The following is a 14,818-nucleotide window of genomic DNA, read 5'->3' as shown; positions in this document are numbered from 1 at the left end:
TTACCATATATATGGTCTTTACTTTCTATAATTCTTGAGCACCACAATTGAAAGGATGGCTTCTTCCCAGGTCGACTTGCCTCCTGCTATTCATATGCAATTAACCGGCCACCCGATTGACGACAGCGACGCAAAAGTGTCACGGCCGGAACACCACGAAGATCTCATTTTACCGGAGACTGGACGTGATGATATCCGACTTCAGCGTCTGGGTAAAAATCCTGTTCTCAAAGCAAGTGATAATGTGATTCTATGTTCATTTGTGGGTCATCACTAATTGGGAGATTGCAGCGCGATTGGGGTGTACTTTCGATTCTTGGCCTGGCCTGTACTATCCTTGGTACCTGGGAAGGCCTACTTGCGTAGGAAATACTACTAGTATCAGAATTGATTGAGTAATTGAGCTGACGTCGCAACAGGACATTCATCCTTTCTTTGTCCAAGTTTGAAACCCCTCAATCTTCCTGAGTTGTCGCCTGTGATGTGCTAATGAAGGAATCTAATTAGTGGAGGCTCCGCTGGAGCTGTATATGGGTTTATATTTGTATGGGTTGGGACTGCCTCCTACTTTATTGTTCTGGCAGAGCTGGCTTCAATGTAATCGTGTGATATTCTACTGAGGCTCCAACAGTGGCTAATTAAAGGCTAGGGCACCAACGGTGTGCAATGCTTGCCCCGTGGCAATACAGAAATCTTCTGACTTATATTACGGGTATTGACCAAATATTCCTCAAATTGTCACCTATTCGCTACTGAATTCGAAGAATAGGTTGGCTCTCGGTCGTTGGCTGGCAAGCTGCTTTTGCATCAGCCTGTTTCCTCGTCGGTGTTCAAGCTCAGGGAGTAGCTACTCTCGCCCACGAAAATTATCATCCCAAACCATACCAAGGGACATTAATCATGTGGGCCTTTATATGCATTGTGCTCGCTACCAACGTAGTGGGCGGAAAATTTCTACCACGGCTTGAGAGCGGGCTCTTATGCTTTCACATCGTCGGCTTTTTTGGCATAATGATTCCCCTGGTTGCGAAGGCTCACCATAGATCGAAGAAAGAAGTTTTCGAGGAATTTCTGAACGGCGGGAAGTTCTCTAGTCAAGGGCTTTCTTGGTTTGTCGGATTGTCCGGTACTGCCTTTGCGTTTGGTGGTGGCGATGCCTCTGTGCACGTAAGTAGTATTAAGGTCAAGCTTGAACTTGTTGATTAACCATTGGCTAAATGTTTCTAGATGGCCGAGGAATGTGCAAACGCGGAGTCTGCAATCCCGAAAGCAATGATGTTTACAGTAGCAATCAATGGCTCTCTTGGATTCGGGATGTTGATGAACATGTTATTCTGCAGCAACGATATCCCAGGCGCTTTAGCATCACGTAGTGGTTTTCCATTCATGGAGATATTCCTTCAAGGAACGCGCTCAATGGGTGGCGCACTCGCTATGACCTCAGTGTTGCTATTCGCAGCTGGCTGCTCAGTCTTTGGCATGTTGGCCGCTACTTCTCGACAATTTTGGTCCTTTTCTCGAGACAAAGGGGTTCCCTTTTGGAGGCTATGGTCAAAGGTTTGACACCATGAGCATTTGAAGCTTTTGAAATAGATCCATTAATAAGTTCTTCTTGAACATTCTAGGTCGACAGTCGTCATTTACCAGTACCATCTATCCTGTTAACTGTAATCATAGCTGCCCTATTAGGGTTGATCAACATTGCCTCCAAATTGGCACTAGAAGATATCTTGTCCATGGCAGTGTCGGGTCTTTATTCTTCGTATCTAGTTGTGAGTGCGATGCTTCTATATCGACGATGCAAAAGGGAAATTTCCAGCCATGACGATGGGACAAGTATGCAGATCAATATGCCTGGGGCACAGCTGGTCTGGGGCCCTTTTCATATCCCCGGTATCCTTGGTGTCCTAGTAAACGGCCTATCAGCCATATACATGACTATTTAGCTTCTGGCCTTCGGAGATGCATCCCAAACAGAAATCAATGAATTATTCCGTGGTAGGAACATGCGGTATTGTGGCTCTTGCAGTTGTGTACTATGCCGTGGGTGCACGGCACGTTTACAAAGGCCCTATTATAGAAGTGCGAGAGAGATGATGAGATTTAAATATAGCTGAACAGTGAAATTGAGATCTTTTATTCTTATATCTGGGGAGATGGCTAAGAATTACCTAGTTCTGAGACTTTAATTTTGGATGTTGAAACACCGATGCACTAGAACTATGCTAGGTTCTATAACAATAAAAACGCAAGTTAATAATCTTCAATTATCACTACTTCTATCTCAAAACCATCTGCCATCCCGTGTATTTCTCATTAATTGAAGAGTAAACAATCCGATGTATACATAGATCGAGTCTTGACAAACTAGGGAAATGATCGGCGCGATCGCCTTCCGCCTCGCCCTCACCTCCACCCAACTTCCACTTCACCTTGAAATGACAACTTCAACTTCATCTTCTCCCAAGCTTTCCTTTCTCCACTTCTTGCCAGGCTGGTCCTGATCAAACACACTCCCTTTATCTTCCGTGCTATCCTGCTGAGCATGCGCTCAACGTTCTGTCGGTTTCTCTAAGGTTGAAACTGTCTTATCGACCAACTCCTCCCCTCATTTGGTGGCGAAGGAAGCATGTCTCTCCTCCATAACGAAGAGTACGTCCTGCCTATACGATGTAGCTTGGAGCTGCTCTACCATCTACCATAATTCTCCTTCGCTCGCCCCGTCACGGTCAGCTAACAAATGCTACAGCTTCGCGATCTGGCAACTACGTTCCTCATATCTTTCCACGATCAAAGACGGTATCGGTGACCGCCTGATAAATGTCAACAATTCAGTCCTCAACACCCCCGGCTTTCGCGCCGCCGGTTGGTCAACCGCCGCGACCAATGGAACCAGTGCGAGCAGCATAAAACGAACCTATTCCCCTCCGATTCCGACCACAGCAGCAGTCTCCTCCGAGTACTACAGGCTAGCCGTACGAGATGCAAATGCTGCGCGAGATGAACTGCAGGGCCTTGGATTGGAGGAAGGTGAAGAGGAAGAAGGGGGCATGGTAACCGGCAAAAGCAATTTGGATTACACTGGGCGAAGAAATCATCCCAGAGGGGGAAAGAAGAAAGGTCGGCGCGACCGTCACCAGCATGAACAAACACAATCATCCGTGGTTCCTGAGGACGACGATAGCAGTGACTTGAGTGACGATAGCGACGAAGAGAGTGAAAGCTTGCATCGGTATGTTCTCCGACCTCCCCGGTTACCGCATCGTATACAGCTAGCTCGTTTGAAAGCCTTCTGACAGTTTTAGGTCTGTGGACGCGATCAAGTTTAACAAAATGCCCATACGACGAGACCGTGCCGATTCGTCTCCTATTCGATCGACCGAACAACGAGAACGACCAGAGGTCATGATCACTTCACCTTCAACACAGAACGTCGCCAGTCATTATCGTACAGGATCGCTAGGAACTGCAGTCTCGGGCAAGGAACAACAGCGTCCCCGACGAGATACGACAACGAGCAGTGAACTATCAACGGATAACGAGGTCGATTCACAAGGGTATAAGCCTGGACAGGTCCAGTTCTCGGCTACTGACCAGCTAGTCGATCGTCCTCGGAGACGGCGAGAACGGACTGGTAGCCGAGGAGCGGAGAGTATCGTGCTCGAAGATCTGCATGAGCAAGATGAGGATTCTGGTGCAGAGTCCGTTGGATCTGCTTTGTCCTCCGAATTCGACGCTACAGCGGGTTCGGGCTCGTTGTTGCTGGCTGGAGTTGGCATGACGGACACGCTGGACGCCTCGTCTCCTATGGTCTTAATGCACAAACTCCCTGCAGGCACGGGTCCCAGCCAAAGCAGCTCTCCACGCAAACCCAAGACACCAGCACCTGAGCTACATGATCTTCCACCCCCACGGCCTATCAGCACGGTCCAGCCAGTCAGTTTGTTGACAAAGCAACTCAAGTCTCGAAAACGAGCACCAAGCAACCCTGTAGAAAAGTTCATGGTTCTCTCTGGTAAAGGTCAGGATGACCCATTGCATCTTAAGATCTACGTTCCCTTTTCATCCGACCCTGAAGATCCATTAGATCTGCCTTTGACAAGGGAATCAAAACTTGCAGAGCAACCTGCCATCGTCACTGTTGCTGAGACAATTGGCCTTGCCCTGTGGAAATACTCCGAAGATGCGCGTGATCCATCTATTGACCGCGGGAAGCTCACGGTCAATCGATGGACGTTGCGTATGGTCGACGATGGTGAGGTTGAGTACGACTTCCCCGCACTAGGACGGACGCTCCCTATGACCGACTTCACCTCTAATAACAACAATGCGGCCAAGACGCGAGGTCGCTCACGGGGGAAACCCTATGATGAGTTTGCGCTTGTTGAAGCGACTAACACCGAGTTTGAGGAGAATGAACGACTTCATCCACAGTTCAGTCAAAGTCTTGCTTTTGATGAGGGCGAACCAGCTACGAACCTCGCAGTTCCTGGCCCCCCTCAGCTAGCTCCACCGGTCAAGCCTTCAGTGGGAAGACAGAACCCGATTTTAGGACAACCATTCTCCTCCGCATTGAATGACAACACGTTGACACCTGCGGACCGACCAGTTGTCCCTGTCTCGCATGCTACGCCTCGAATGGGAGTGACCAAGAACTTGAAGATTCGTTTCATCAACCTAGAAGCCTCTGCGCATGTTATGACTCTGAACCCATCCACAGACAGCTATATTGCAGAAATTTTGGACTCGGTGTGTAAGCGATGGGGGGTTGGACAAAGGAAATTATCTTCTTAAGGTGATGGGTTCCAACACCATTGCACCTCTTGACCGTACTGTGGAGGCATTGGGTAACATTACAGAACTCGACCTCGTCCGCCGGCGCTTTGGGGCTGGACCTCTTTCACTCGGTGGCTCGCCCGGTAGTTCCTCGCCCAATGCCCCGCTACAGGTAGACAACAATGCCCAAGCAACATTGAAGAAAGGGAAGAAGGGTGGCAAACCCATGTTGCCTTCATTCTCGCAGAAACAAGATCTTATTGGAGGCTACTACCGCCGGTATCATGTCTGGCGCAAACAGTCCATGTCTTTTACGGCTTCGAACCATCGGATTTTGACCTTCGATAACGATTATATGCATATGGTACCTGGTGACACAGGTAAAACAGCATCGGACACAAAAACACGCTCGATCAATTTCAACGATGTCGTGGGTTGTAAGGTCAGCCGGCGACATCCAAAGAGTTTTCGAGTGGTGGTGCTCCGCGGCAACGAAGCGAACGAGCAGAAGCGTTACGACTTCGAGGCTCGCAATGCCTTGGAAGCGGTGGAAATCGTCGACGAGATCAAAAAGAACATGGCACATTACCGCATTTGATCTTACTGGGTTCTTATTCAGCGTTGACTTTTGTCCTTTATCTATCTTTATTTGTATCGGATCAACTATGAGGGAAGGGGGAACATGGGAAACACCACATGGTATATGGGCTGGCTGGCATGGTGTTCTGTATATTCGGTTCCAATCGATTCATGTCTTGATGATATCATTCTCAACATATCCTTGGCGATATTTACTAAATTACCAAAGTAAAGTAGTGGTATGGCCTGGTGTTGAATGCGTAGAGAACTTCCATGTGGTTATCCCAGAGATAAGAGATCAATCGAGGGTTTTCGGACATCGATGCATTATGCTAATATCAGAATATCCAAGGCTGAATTGGAATTCAGCCTCGGTCATAAGGCTTTGACCAGAATATATCATCTTCTCTGTGGACTCTGGAGCTCTCTAGTTAGATTCGAAAGATGAAACAGGACACAATGTGGCTTGATACTCGCCCCATCTCATCCGCGTCAAAAGATGAATATTTTGGGGCCCAGCAAGAGTGAACCTCGTTTTCAGGGCTGACGCTTCTGGGCTTTGGCTATTTTGCACTCTAAAAGATTTCTTCTTGTCCCTGAATGCACTTCAGAAATATGGAAAAGGAAATTTCACCCTGAAAATGGCATCAGACGAGTCCACGTCGCAGCCCAGTCTGTTCTTTCAATCCCACAATGAGAGAGGCTCTGAAACATTCCTTCTCATCCACGGGGCATGCGGCAGCAGTCATGAATGGAATGAGGTGGTTCTCAAACTCACCGTCAAAGATTACCATGTTCTTGTCCCAGACCTTCCAATGCACGGCCAATCTCTCTCAGTGAAGCCCTTCAACCTCGACACTACCGCCGAGGCCATTCTAAATATCATCTCGACGCAAGCTCACAATAATACTGTGCATCTTGTGGGTCTGAGTCTAGGTGCCCACATCGGTGCCTGTATCGCAGAAGGCGCATCTCCAGGACAGATATCTTCAGCCATATTGTCAGGATATAATGCATTTCAACCGCCCAAGATGCTAGTTCCTTTCATTGTGGCACCGATCCTCCTTCTTCAGCATATCATTCAGCTGCTTACACAGTATCAAACTGAATTTGAGCACTTAAAGACTGGCCAATCCTCTTATGCATTGATATGTGAAGTTGGTCGAATACTATGTGACCTGCGTCCACTTGGTCCGATTACTGTACGTACCTTGCTGATTGCTGCACCGGGGAATTCATTTCTACAAAAAAGATAATCTCAATGCTAAGAAGAAATTGTTTGCGGCTGTCGCTGGCGGGAAAGAAGGTGGGAGTCGATTGGTGTTGCATCGGGGGGATTTTACATGCCTGGCATCTATTTGATTCTACACGTTTTGCGGGCACGATAGTAAATTGGGCTGAAGGTAAAGATCTGAGCAGTGGATTTGAGGATTCCGAGTAATAAGGTCATGATATCTGGGTGCTATCGATCGTAATTCTATAAGGTTGGAGACTGTGTGCTGTCCTATCGGAAGCAGAAAAGCTTGTTACTTCATCACTCATAACCTTGAACTATGATATTCCACGGTTTGATTACTATTCAGATACTGTTATAGTGGAAGAATGCCCTTAGGCAACACCTTCAAAATTACAGATTTATGTTCATTGACCAAGCGCATTCCTTTGGAACGCATCCGCCTTGCACTAAAAACAAGTTGAAGCTGAAGTGAGTGCTAGAAAAGGGCTGTTACCGGAAATAAATGGATATCGTTACGCAGGGAGTTGCCTAGGTACTATTTGATATCGCACGCGCTATGGGCTGGTAGAATTAGATATCTTGCACTATTCTTACTCTCTTGCATTCGGCAGCGTCTTCAGCTAGATCCGGTGTTCAACTACGCCCTGCTTTGGTAATAACCACAGAATTGAACGAGAAACCTACCAAGCCTACGCTAATTCACATGGCTTTGGCGCAGCGATGATGCTCGGAACCAGCACTATTCGATAGACCGTCTGCCAAATCGGCCTGTGAGTTTGTGTAACTGAGAATATCAAGTCCCGCGCTGAGTTCTCAAGCGGCCGAAAGATCTCTGAATTTCTATCTTGACTTCACAGTGGTTATGAGCTCACAGTAGAATAATAAAGCTATGCAACTAGGCTTCGTAATAAATAAACTTCAAAGGTCAATACACTCAGGCTATCAATATAGCGAAGCGATGCAAATATTCAGCTTTGACAATCCTTCACAGCTAGGAGTTGCCATATTGCGCGTAACCCCCCTCGTCATGTCGTCGGCATCACTCATGCTCAGCTGGGCACAAGATATCTCCCTAGGAGCCTTGCTGCACCCTTCACTTCGTGATGATCCCGCTCACCCCAGCGGGAAGATTCTACCACGATTCCTCCCAGCGTTCATGAGACCTGGAATATGGGGTCTTGGTCTAACGTACCTGCCTGCTACCGTACTCTGCCTGATCAATGGATTCAGTGATCAGATTTCGGAAGTCCGTCATCTTTATTTCGCTGGAGCATTTCTCGGCATTGCTCATTTCTGCTGGGCGCCATCTATGCTGGCCATTTTGCGTCGCATTCAAGATCCGATTACAGACGGGTTCCCAACGAAAGCGCACTCGAAAGGTGGTTACCTCGGCACCATTTCCGGGCTTTAGTAGTCAATATACCAGCATTTCTTTGTATTTTTGCAGCCACATTGGGGATCCTCATGGAGGGGTTGAAATAGGTATTCGATTTGGCCTACTGATGTGACTATGCATATTGATCTTACATGTGGCTACCACCCAATGACACTTTTATTTACTCAAATATGGAAGTAATTTCAGGTGGTACCTCCAAGTAAACGTTTCAGCTCCTGGGCTTCTGGAGATGTCGCATTATGCTGATAGAAACAATGTGACTTGTGCTATCTTATAAATAGCATCAATACTATTTCATGGATGGAATGGCTCTCGCAGCCTGAGATAACTCTATTCTCACCAAAGTAGTGCGTAATCAGGTGCTTAGGATTTATTTATCACGTTGGTTATTATGATCTGGTGAATTCCATGCCCAAATCATATTTGTTGCAAGTTAGGGTTTGTTGGATCCCGTGGCATTGGATCTGCTTATGGCATGTCCGATAAGATAAACAACTCTCAGTGGCAGTTCACCTGCAAAGTACTTCTTTCTTCCATTTCTTTAAACTTGACGCGACCATGATATAACCCAAACCAATACATTCACCATGCCAACGCCTCCGCCAGATTCCGAAGAATACCCGCGAACAACAGAAGACGATTATGCCTCGTCGAGGCGCAGCAAAGGCCGATTCCGCTTCAAGAGCTCCGGCTCACGAACCTCCGATAAAAGATCACATAGTCGAGATCCGAAGCAACACGAATATCATGATAAAGATGCATCTCGAAGTAAAGGGTCGTCTCACCGCGAACACAGACATCGTCATGGCCAATCACATCGCCATAGACGTCAAGATGGACGTCGTCGCACTCGCACCCGCTCACCTTCCCCTCTCGACCCACGAAACCCATCCATGAACGCGGAAGCTGCTTTTCGAGAATCCCTCTTCGACGCTCTAGGCGATGACGAAGGCGCTGCTTACTGGGAATCTGTCTACGGCCAACCTATCCATACCTACACCGTACCGGAAGTACCCAAAGGGCCGGATGGGGAATTAGAGCGCATGGACGAGGAAGAATATGCAGCCTATGTGCGGGCTCAAATGTGGACTCGTACGCGCGAAGGGATGATGGAAGAACAAGATCGACTACGTGCTGAGCGGCGCCAGGCGAAGATGCGAGAAAATGCAGCGCGGAGTCGGGAGCAAGAGCGGGATGCGTTTGAAAGGGCTATGGAGGATAGTTTGAGGAGGGGTGCGCAAAGGAGGAAATTTAAAGCTTGGAAGGGGATTTGGGAGGAGTATTTGAAAGGGTGGGAGAATGTTGCGGAGGCTGTGAAGAAAGTTTCTTCTTCTACGTCTGATGAGAAGGGTGGTGATGGGGAAGATACTGCCGCGACGCCATTGCGGAATCTCCTCTTCTGGCCGGTTGAGTCGGGGAAACGACGGGATGTGACGCCTGAAGCTGTACAGGAGTTTCTTAAACAGGCGCCGGCGGGGGATCTATTGTCGACTCTTAAGGTAGAGCGTGTGCGGTGGCATCCAGACAAGATTCAGCATCGGTATGGTGTGTTGGGTGTGGACGATAAGGTCATGCGCAGCGTGACAGAGGTCTTCCAGATCGTGGATCGAATGTGGAATGAGGAACTAGAGCGAACTGGCAAGACCTAAAGTTCTCTTCAGGTCCTTTAAGAGCTGTTGGTTGAAAGCTCGACATTGGAAGCATCTTGCATTTTAAGGCGTTTTATCGATAGCGTTTTGATACCCTGGGCCATTTTGGTGGTGTGACTACTAGTTGTTCGAAGTAGTACAGTTGAATTATCAATGTACTTTATTACTCTGCATTTTGCACGTAGGTTGAATTCTCATGATGATTTCATTTCAATAGAAGTAGAAAGCTGCCTGGAAGACGTAACAAAAGGCACCAGAAACGCAAATAATTGAAAAAAAGAAAGGAAAATTCACAGGCTATGCAAGACAACTGTTCGACAGCCAAAAAAACACTCATCCCCTAGATGAGCGACCAGATGTTCATTTTTGATAGCTTCATTGAGTATACGACAGTTTTGCCGCTTAATTTTAGAACCGCGACGACCGCGTCTTGGTGCGGTAGACAGTCCATCCAAAGTACGCACCGACAATAGCACCAAAGAAAAGGATCATCTTGAAGAGGAACCACGACCAGCTGCTCTTCTCTTGCGAACCAGATTTGTTACCGGAACGACCACGGCTACTATCTTTTCCGCCGTTGGTGGACTGGTCACGGAGGCTACCCTTGACATGGTACAGGTTTTCGGCCTTGACGGAGATGATGTCGTGGTTGTCGCTCAGTTCACCTGTCTCGGCGGACAAGCCCAGGTAGGCGACCGAAGGAATAGCGATGCTAGCTTGATCAGGAGTCAGACTGAAGCAGTTGGTCCATGTATCCTCAGACTTGTATTGTAGGTCCAGAGTCAGGGACTTGTCTTGGAAGTAAGTAAGACGAAGCTTAGTAGGGACCGGAGCGTTGCGAAGACCACGGGCCTAGTGAAGTGTAAGTGGAAGAACTTGAAAAAATCGCATAGCTGCATTTCATATTAAATAACTTACGGAGCATCCAGCCAGCTCATTAGCCTTGCCGTCGTGCGCCTGATCGTAGGTAGTCTGGCCATCGCCCATCATGGCCATGACGTAAGGGAATGAAACACCGGGGCGGTTGTTCTTGTACGTGTCGACGAAAATACCAAGACCTTCGAATTTGTCTTGGGATCCAAAAACAGGACCTTGTGTGCCGCGTTGCTTGGTGAGCCACATGGCGAATCCGTCTCCGTGTAGGTTGCCCTCGCCGTGAATCTCGAACTCAAGCTCAATCTAATGCCAATTGTCAGCGGCATGTCAAGGAAGAAGAGCAACTTCCTTCGTATTGCGCGGTTCTTACCTGCCAATTGGTAGCTGTCAAAGGGACGCGGGAGAAGATCCATCCTTGCTGAGAGGGTCGATCTGCCGTCAGGCGGATGTACCTAGCGAGCACAATTAGTACATTATTACTATTTAAACGTCGAGGATATGATCGGGGCATGAAATGGCCTACTTGTCAGCGCGAATGACGGTGTCTCCTCCGAAGTCGAACCAGCGGCTTTGAAAGTCCGAATCGAGATATGGCTGTCGCGAACCGTCAACAAAGGCGTTCTTCGCATATAGAAGGTGGGATAATGGAGAATACTGCTATACCGGGGGCAGTCGCAGCATTCGAAAATATATGGAATATCATACCGGAGAGAGACTGTGGGTTCGAAGCTATAACATGTGCCAGTTAGTGCCTCGGTTCCATAAAGGTGTCAGATAAACAATCAGTACGTACCGGGATGCTTCGAATATTGGGGTCGTTACCGTCAAAAGCACTGGCTGGCACGGCAGCTAATCCAGCCAGGCAAAGAAGAGAAGAGAGAGTAGGCAAGCGCATTGTGACGGGAAATTAGACCCCAATTGGTAGGGCAAGCTTCAAAGATAGACCGGGGGTGGGAGCGGGGAGGATTTTACGGTGTCACCAGGACCCGAAAAACCCAGTAATATAGATTGATGAGAAATCTGAAAGATAAACGGCGAATGGAAATAAGAGAGAATGAAAGCCGAGGAAACTTGACGTGGAGAAGGAGTTTATGGAGAGAGAGAGAGAGAGGGAAATGAATGAGTATGGAATAACACTGCGACTCGGCGATGCGGTAAGGTGTCCACTTGTGGTTGTGGCTCGTGAGAGGAGCACCGCCACAACCAAGCTCAAATCTGCGGCTTTCCACTTGGCGTCCAACCTCGCTCCATCTCCCCTTCACATCTTCCTACAAACATTATTCTTCATACATCCACCCGTTCATACCATGTCTTTATTCGGATCCGGCTCCGGTTCTCCTGCCCCCTAAGTCTGGCGCGGACGTTAAGTCTGGCATTGTCCAGCAACTCCAACAGGAGGCCGCTATGAACAATGCTCGTCTCTTGATCGAGGTACGTCACTCTTTGAATTCTTCACCTATTTTATCTAGAATATGTCTAATTTGGGATTAGAAAATCAACGAGAACTGCTTCGATGCCTGTGTTCCTGCCCCTGGCTCCTCCCTGTCCTCCCAAGAGAGCACATGCCTCTCTAGCTGCATGGACAAGTATATTCAGCTATGGAACATCACCAGCAAAACCTACATCGCCCGTCTTGGCCAGGATAGCAAGCGCATGGGCTAAATAGTCCCCACCTCATGAATGCTCCGACATCACCCACCCAATTGAATCGAATGGAGGATTCGCTATGGAGGATTCGCTACCGTTAGATGGCAAGCGAGACACTTTCGATGAAAGATCCGACAATGGATCATGTATGATTAGAGACGGCCTGGGAGCTCGTGTACATTATGGGGCGAGATTCTTTGGTTAGAGATGGCCCGGAGTCAATAATGATAGAAGTCAATGGTACATCTCCTGTGTATATTGGAACGGCTTCACAATAACTCGGACAAAATGAAACTCAAACAGAAAAAAAAAGAAACTCGATTCCAATTGCTATAATATGAGGAAGTAGAAGGTTTTCGATATATAGTATCGTTCCAGGTTTTCACGGCCAACTAACGCGCCGCTCGTCCATAGTAAAGCCCTCGCGCAAATCGCAATTGCGGGCTCTCATCTCATCATAAATCATACAGGCGATCTTAGAAGTCGGGGAAGAGATGTCCATATCTGTGTAACCTGTGAGTATCGGCCGAAATGATCTGGTTGGGAAACACTTACGCATCTTCTCCTTCCGCACCGTAGTGCTCCGTCTCTTCGGGATATTTGTCGTACTGACTAGCATCGCCCTGGCCACCACGTATCGGCGGGATATAGGGTGCATCGATATCCTTGCGAGCGAGTCGGTCCCAGGTGACCTCCGCAAACCAAGCATGATTCTTGACATCATCAGGTCCTCCGTGCAAGTTACCCAACCGTTTGGTGAGGTCAGCAGTGATCAATTGTGAAAGAAGATCCACTGCATCGTCGTGCAAATATGGTGGGTACTTGACCTTGCCCTTCAGAATGTTCTCGTAAATCCTGACTGGGGAACCGCTGTCCCAAAATGGTGTGAACCCGCACAGCATTTCAAAAATCAGAATCCCCAAAGACCACCTAAGTGATAGTTAGATTCAATTGGGGGTTTGAAGTAACGCGGATAAGAAGGCAAAGAGAGAGCAAAGAGAGTTACAGCCAATTTGAAAGAAAAGAAAAGGGGGAGAGAAGGGGCCTCAACTTACCAGTCCACGGATTTGTTGTAGCCTTTCGAGGAGACGACTTCAGGGGCGAGATAATCAGGAGTTCCGCAAAGCGTCCAAGTGATATCAGGAACCTCCTTGGCGAAACCAAAATCGGTAATTTTCAAGTGACCATGACGATCAAGCAGGAGATTCTCCGGCTTCAAGTCACGATAGATGACCTGATGATGATGCAAATACTCGAGGGCAAGAGTGACTTCTGCAGCGTAGAACTTGGCGACTGGATTGGGGAATCGCTGTTGAGGGGTCGGTCAGCGACAATTGAAGCGGGGGCCAGGAGGGGGCGGGATCGCCCTACAGTGGGCACTCACCTGGGATTTTCGCAAGAGACTGAAGAGCTCGCCACCCTCGACAAAGTCCATAACCATGTAGAGGTTGCGAGAATCCTGCCAAGTACCCCATAGATTGACGAGGAAAGGATGGCGGACACGATTGAGCATGCGCCGCTCATCGTTGGTGTGCTCGATTTGTTTCATCTTGACAACCTGTGCCTTTTTCAAAACCTTCATGGCATAGAAGCGATGGTTATGCTTTGATTGAACCAGATGCACACGACCGAAACTTCCTGTTCCCAATGTGCGCTGCAGCGTGAAGTCCTCTTGGGAGTATTTCCCTTTGGTGGTGCGGTCTTTCTGCTGCGCATTTTGAGCCGACTGCGTGCTCGGCTTGTGTTCCCCTTCAGCATTGGCCGCGCTGTTTATAATATTGTCAATGCTAGCAGCATTGCCATGGCTCTGAGGTTGCGAAGCAGCTTGCGGAGAGGCGGCAGATTGCATGGAGGCGCCTGAACCGTCCTGGTTGGACTGATTGGACTGATTGGACTGGTTGGAATCGTGGGCTTGGGCTTGGGCTGAATGATGGTCGGTCCCGGACAGCTCGGACGAGAGGGTTTGTTGGTCCTTCGTGCGCCGCTTCTTTAGCAGGCCTCCTAAGCTCGGCATGGAGGTTGGTAGGTGACTCTCTCGTTGCCTCTTCAGCTTTCTCCTTTTTTTTGGTGCTGCTCAGATGAAACCAAGGCCAGAAAGAGAGGTCCGGAGAGGTGGGGAGGGGCAGCGACCAGAATGACGCATTGATCTCGGCTGGCCGGGGTTGGACCGATGAGCTCCGGCTCCACCGGTTTAAGATTGTCTTAAAATTGCGTTGAAAGAACGGGAGGTGATGATCTTCGTAGTAGTAGTGGTGGTGGTATAATGCTAATTGACTATAGAAAAAGATGGAGTGATGTGAAGTCGAGGTTGAACTTGTCTGCTGACGAGGCACCTGCGTGGAAGGCCGACGAGAATCGCGGCAGGTGCGACTCAAGACTCGGCGTCGAGCTCCTTCCTTTGTTTAAGTCGATATATTACTAAGCTACACGCCATCATCTCCAGTGTATTTCCTGGCATTTTATAGACTTCATAATCACACCAACCAGTACTGTATACTGTATGTATTATGTAGACTTACTACCCAATGCCATGTTGGTAGTAGCCCCGGGCGTTTTAGCCCCTCAGTTAAACCGGATGACGCCGATGACGTTACGATTCGACGTTGGGCTGCCTGCGCAAAGGCCACCAAGCTCGTCGCATGCGGACTATACAAAAAA

The 14,818-nt window shown here is 48.4% G+C and overlaps 8 protein-coding genes across 8 annotated transcripts; 6 read left to right on the top strand and 2 right to left on the bottom strand.

The window, feature by feature from the left end:
• Window positions 1-1,011: 1,011 nt before the first annotated feature.
• Window positions 1,012-1,563, top strand: N7469_001681 (GABA permease; the record flags this gene model as incomplete). Its single annotated transcript, XM_056640601.1, has 2 exons — window positions 1,012-1,167; window positions 1,228-1,563. 2 exons carry the CDS (start codon window positions 1,012-1,014, stop codon window positions 1,561-1,563), a joined length of 492 nt encoding a protein of 163 aa, XP_056506358.1.
• A 1,066-nt stretch (window positions 1,564-2,629) lies between these two features.
• Window positions 2,630-5,374, top strand: N7469_001680 (Sin1 family protein; the record flags this gene model as incomplete). The annotated part of the gene is made up of 4 exons (XM_056640600.1): window positions 2,630-2,652; window positions 2,750-3,232; window positions 3,306-4,749; window positions 4,796-5,374. 4 exons carry the CDS (start codon window positions 2,630-2,632, stop codon window positions 5,372-5,374), a joined length of 2,529 nt encoding a protein of 842 aa, XP_056506357.1.
• A 622-nt stretch (window positions 5,375-5,996) lies between these two features.
• Window positions 5,997-6,796, top strand: N7469_001679 (alpha/beta fold hydrolase; the record flags this gene model as incomplete). Its single annotated transcript, XM_056640599.1, has 2 exons — window positions 5,997-6,557; window positions 6,608-6,796. The coding sequence occupies 2 exons, from the start codon at window positions 5,997-5,999 to the stop codon at window positions 6,794-6,796; spliced, it is 750 nt and encodes a 249-aa protein (XP_056506356.1).
• A 754-nt stretch (window positions 6,797-7,550) lies between these two features.
• N7469_001678 (uncharacterized protein) lies at window positions 7,551-8,003 on the top strand (the record flags this gene model as incomplete). The annotated part of the gene is made up of 1 exon (XM_056640598.1): window positions 7,551-8,003. The coding sequence occupies one exon, from the start codon at window positions 7,551-7,553 to the stop codon at window positions 8,001-8,003; it is 453 nt and encodes a 150-aa protein (XP_056506355.1).
• A 572-nt stretch (window positions 8,004-8,575) lies between these two features.
• Window positions 8,576-9,637, top strand: N7469_001677 (uncharacterized protein; the record flags this gene model as incomplete). Its single annotated transcript, XM_056640597.1, has 1 exon — window positions 8,576-9,637. The coding sequence occupies one exon, from the start codon at window positions 8,576-8,578 to the stop codon at window positions 9,635-9,637; it is 1,062 nt and encodes a 353-aa protein (XP_056506354.1).
• A 408-nt stretch (window positions 9,638-10,045) lies between these two features.
• Window positions 10,046-11,408, bottom strand: N7469_001676 (legume-like lectin family protein; the record flags this gene model as incomplete). Its single annotated transcript, XM_056640596.1, has 6 exons — window positions 10,046-10,489; window positions 10,556-10,816; window positions 10,884-10,965; window positions 11,037-11,170; window positions 11,219-11,242; window positions 11,307-11,408. The coding sequence occupies 6 exons, from the start codon at window positions 11,406-11,408 to the stop codon at window positions 10,046-10,048; spliced, it is 1,047 nt and encodes a 348-aa protein (XP_056506353.1).
• Window positions 11,409-11,917: 509 nt separating this feature from the next.
• Window positions 11,918-12,175, top strand: tim13 (protein translocase subunit TIM13; the record flags this gene model as incomplete). Its single annotated transcript, XM_056640595.1, has 2 exons — window positions 11,918-11,944; window positions 12,005-12,175. 2 exons carry the CDS (start codon window positions 11,918-11,920, stop codon window positions 12,173-12,175), a joined length of 198 nt encoding a protein of 65 aa, XP_056506352.1.
• A 301-nt stretch (window positions 12,176-12,476) lies between these two features.
• On the bottom strand, window positions 12,477-14,174 carry pkaC (cAMP-dependent protein kinase catalytic subunit pkaC; the record flags this gene model as incomplete). The annotated part of the gene is made up of 4 exons (XM_056640594.1): window positions 12,477-12,664; window positions 12,716-13,090; window positions 13,216-13,469; window positions 13,545-14,174. 4 exons carry the CDS (start codon window positions 14,172-14,174, stop codon window positions 12,637-12,639), a joined length of 1,287 nt encoding a protein of 428 aa, XP_056506351.1. The 3' UTR covers window positions 12,477-12,636.
• Between the last annotated feature and the right edge of the window lie 644 nt (window positions 14,175-14,818).

The sequence above is a fragment of the Penicillium citrinum genome (genome assembly GCF_028827155.1).
Source record: "Penicillium citrinum strain IBT 23319 chromosome Unknown utg000001l:1.0-4955037.0:1.0-4956770.0, whole genome shotgun sequence".
In the NCBI taxonomy this organism is placed as follows: domain Eukaryota; kingdom Fungi; phylum Ascomycota; class Eurotiomycetes; order Eurotiales; family Aspergillaceae; genus Penicillium; species Penicillium citrinum.
This window is presented reverse-complemented; position numbering and strand designations above follow the sequence as displayed.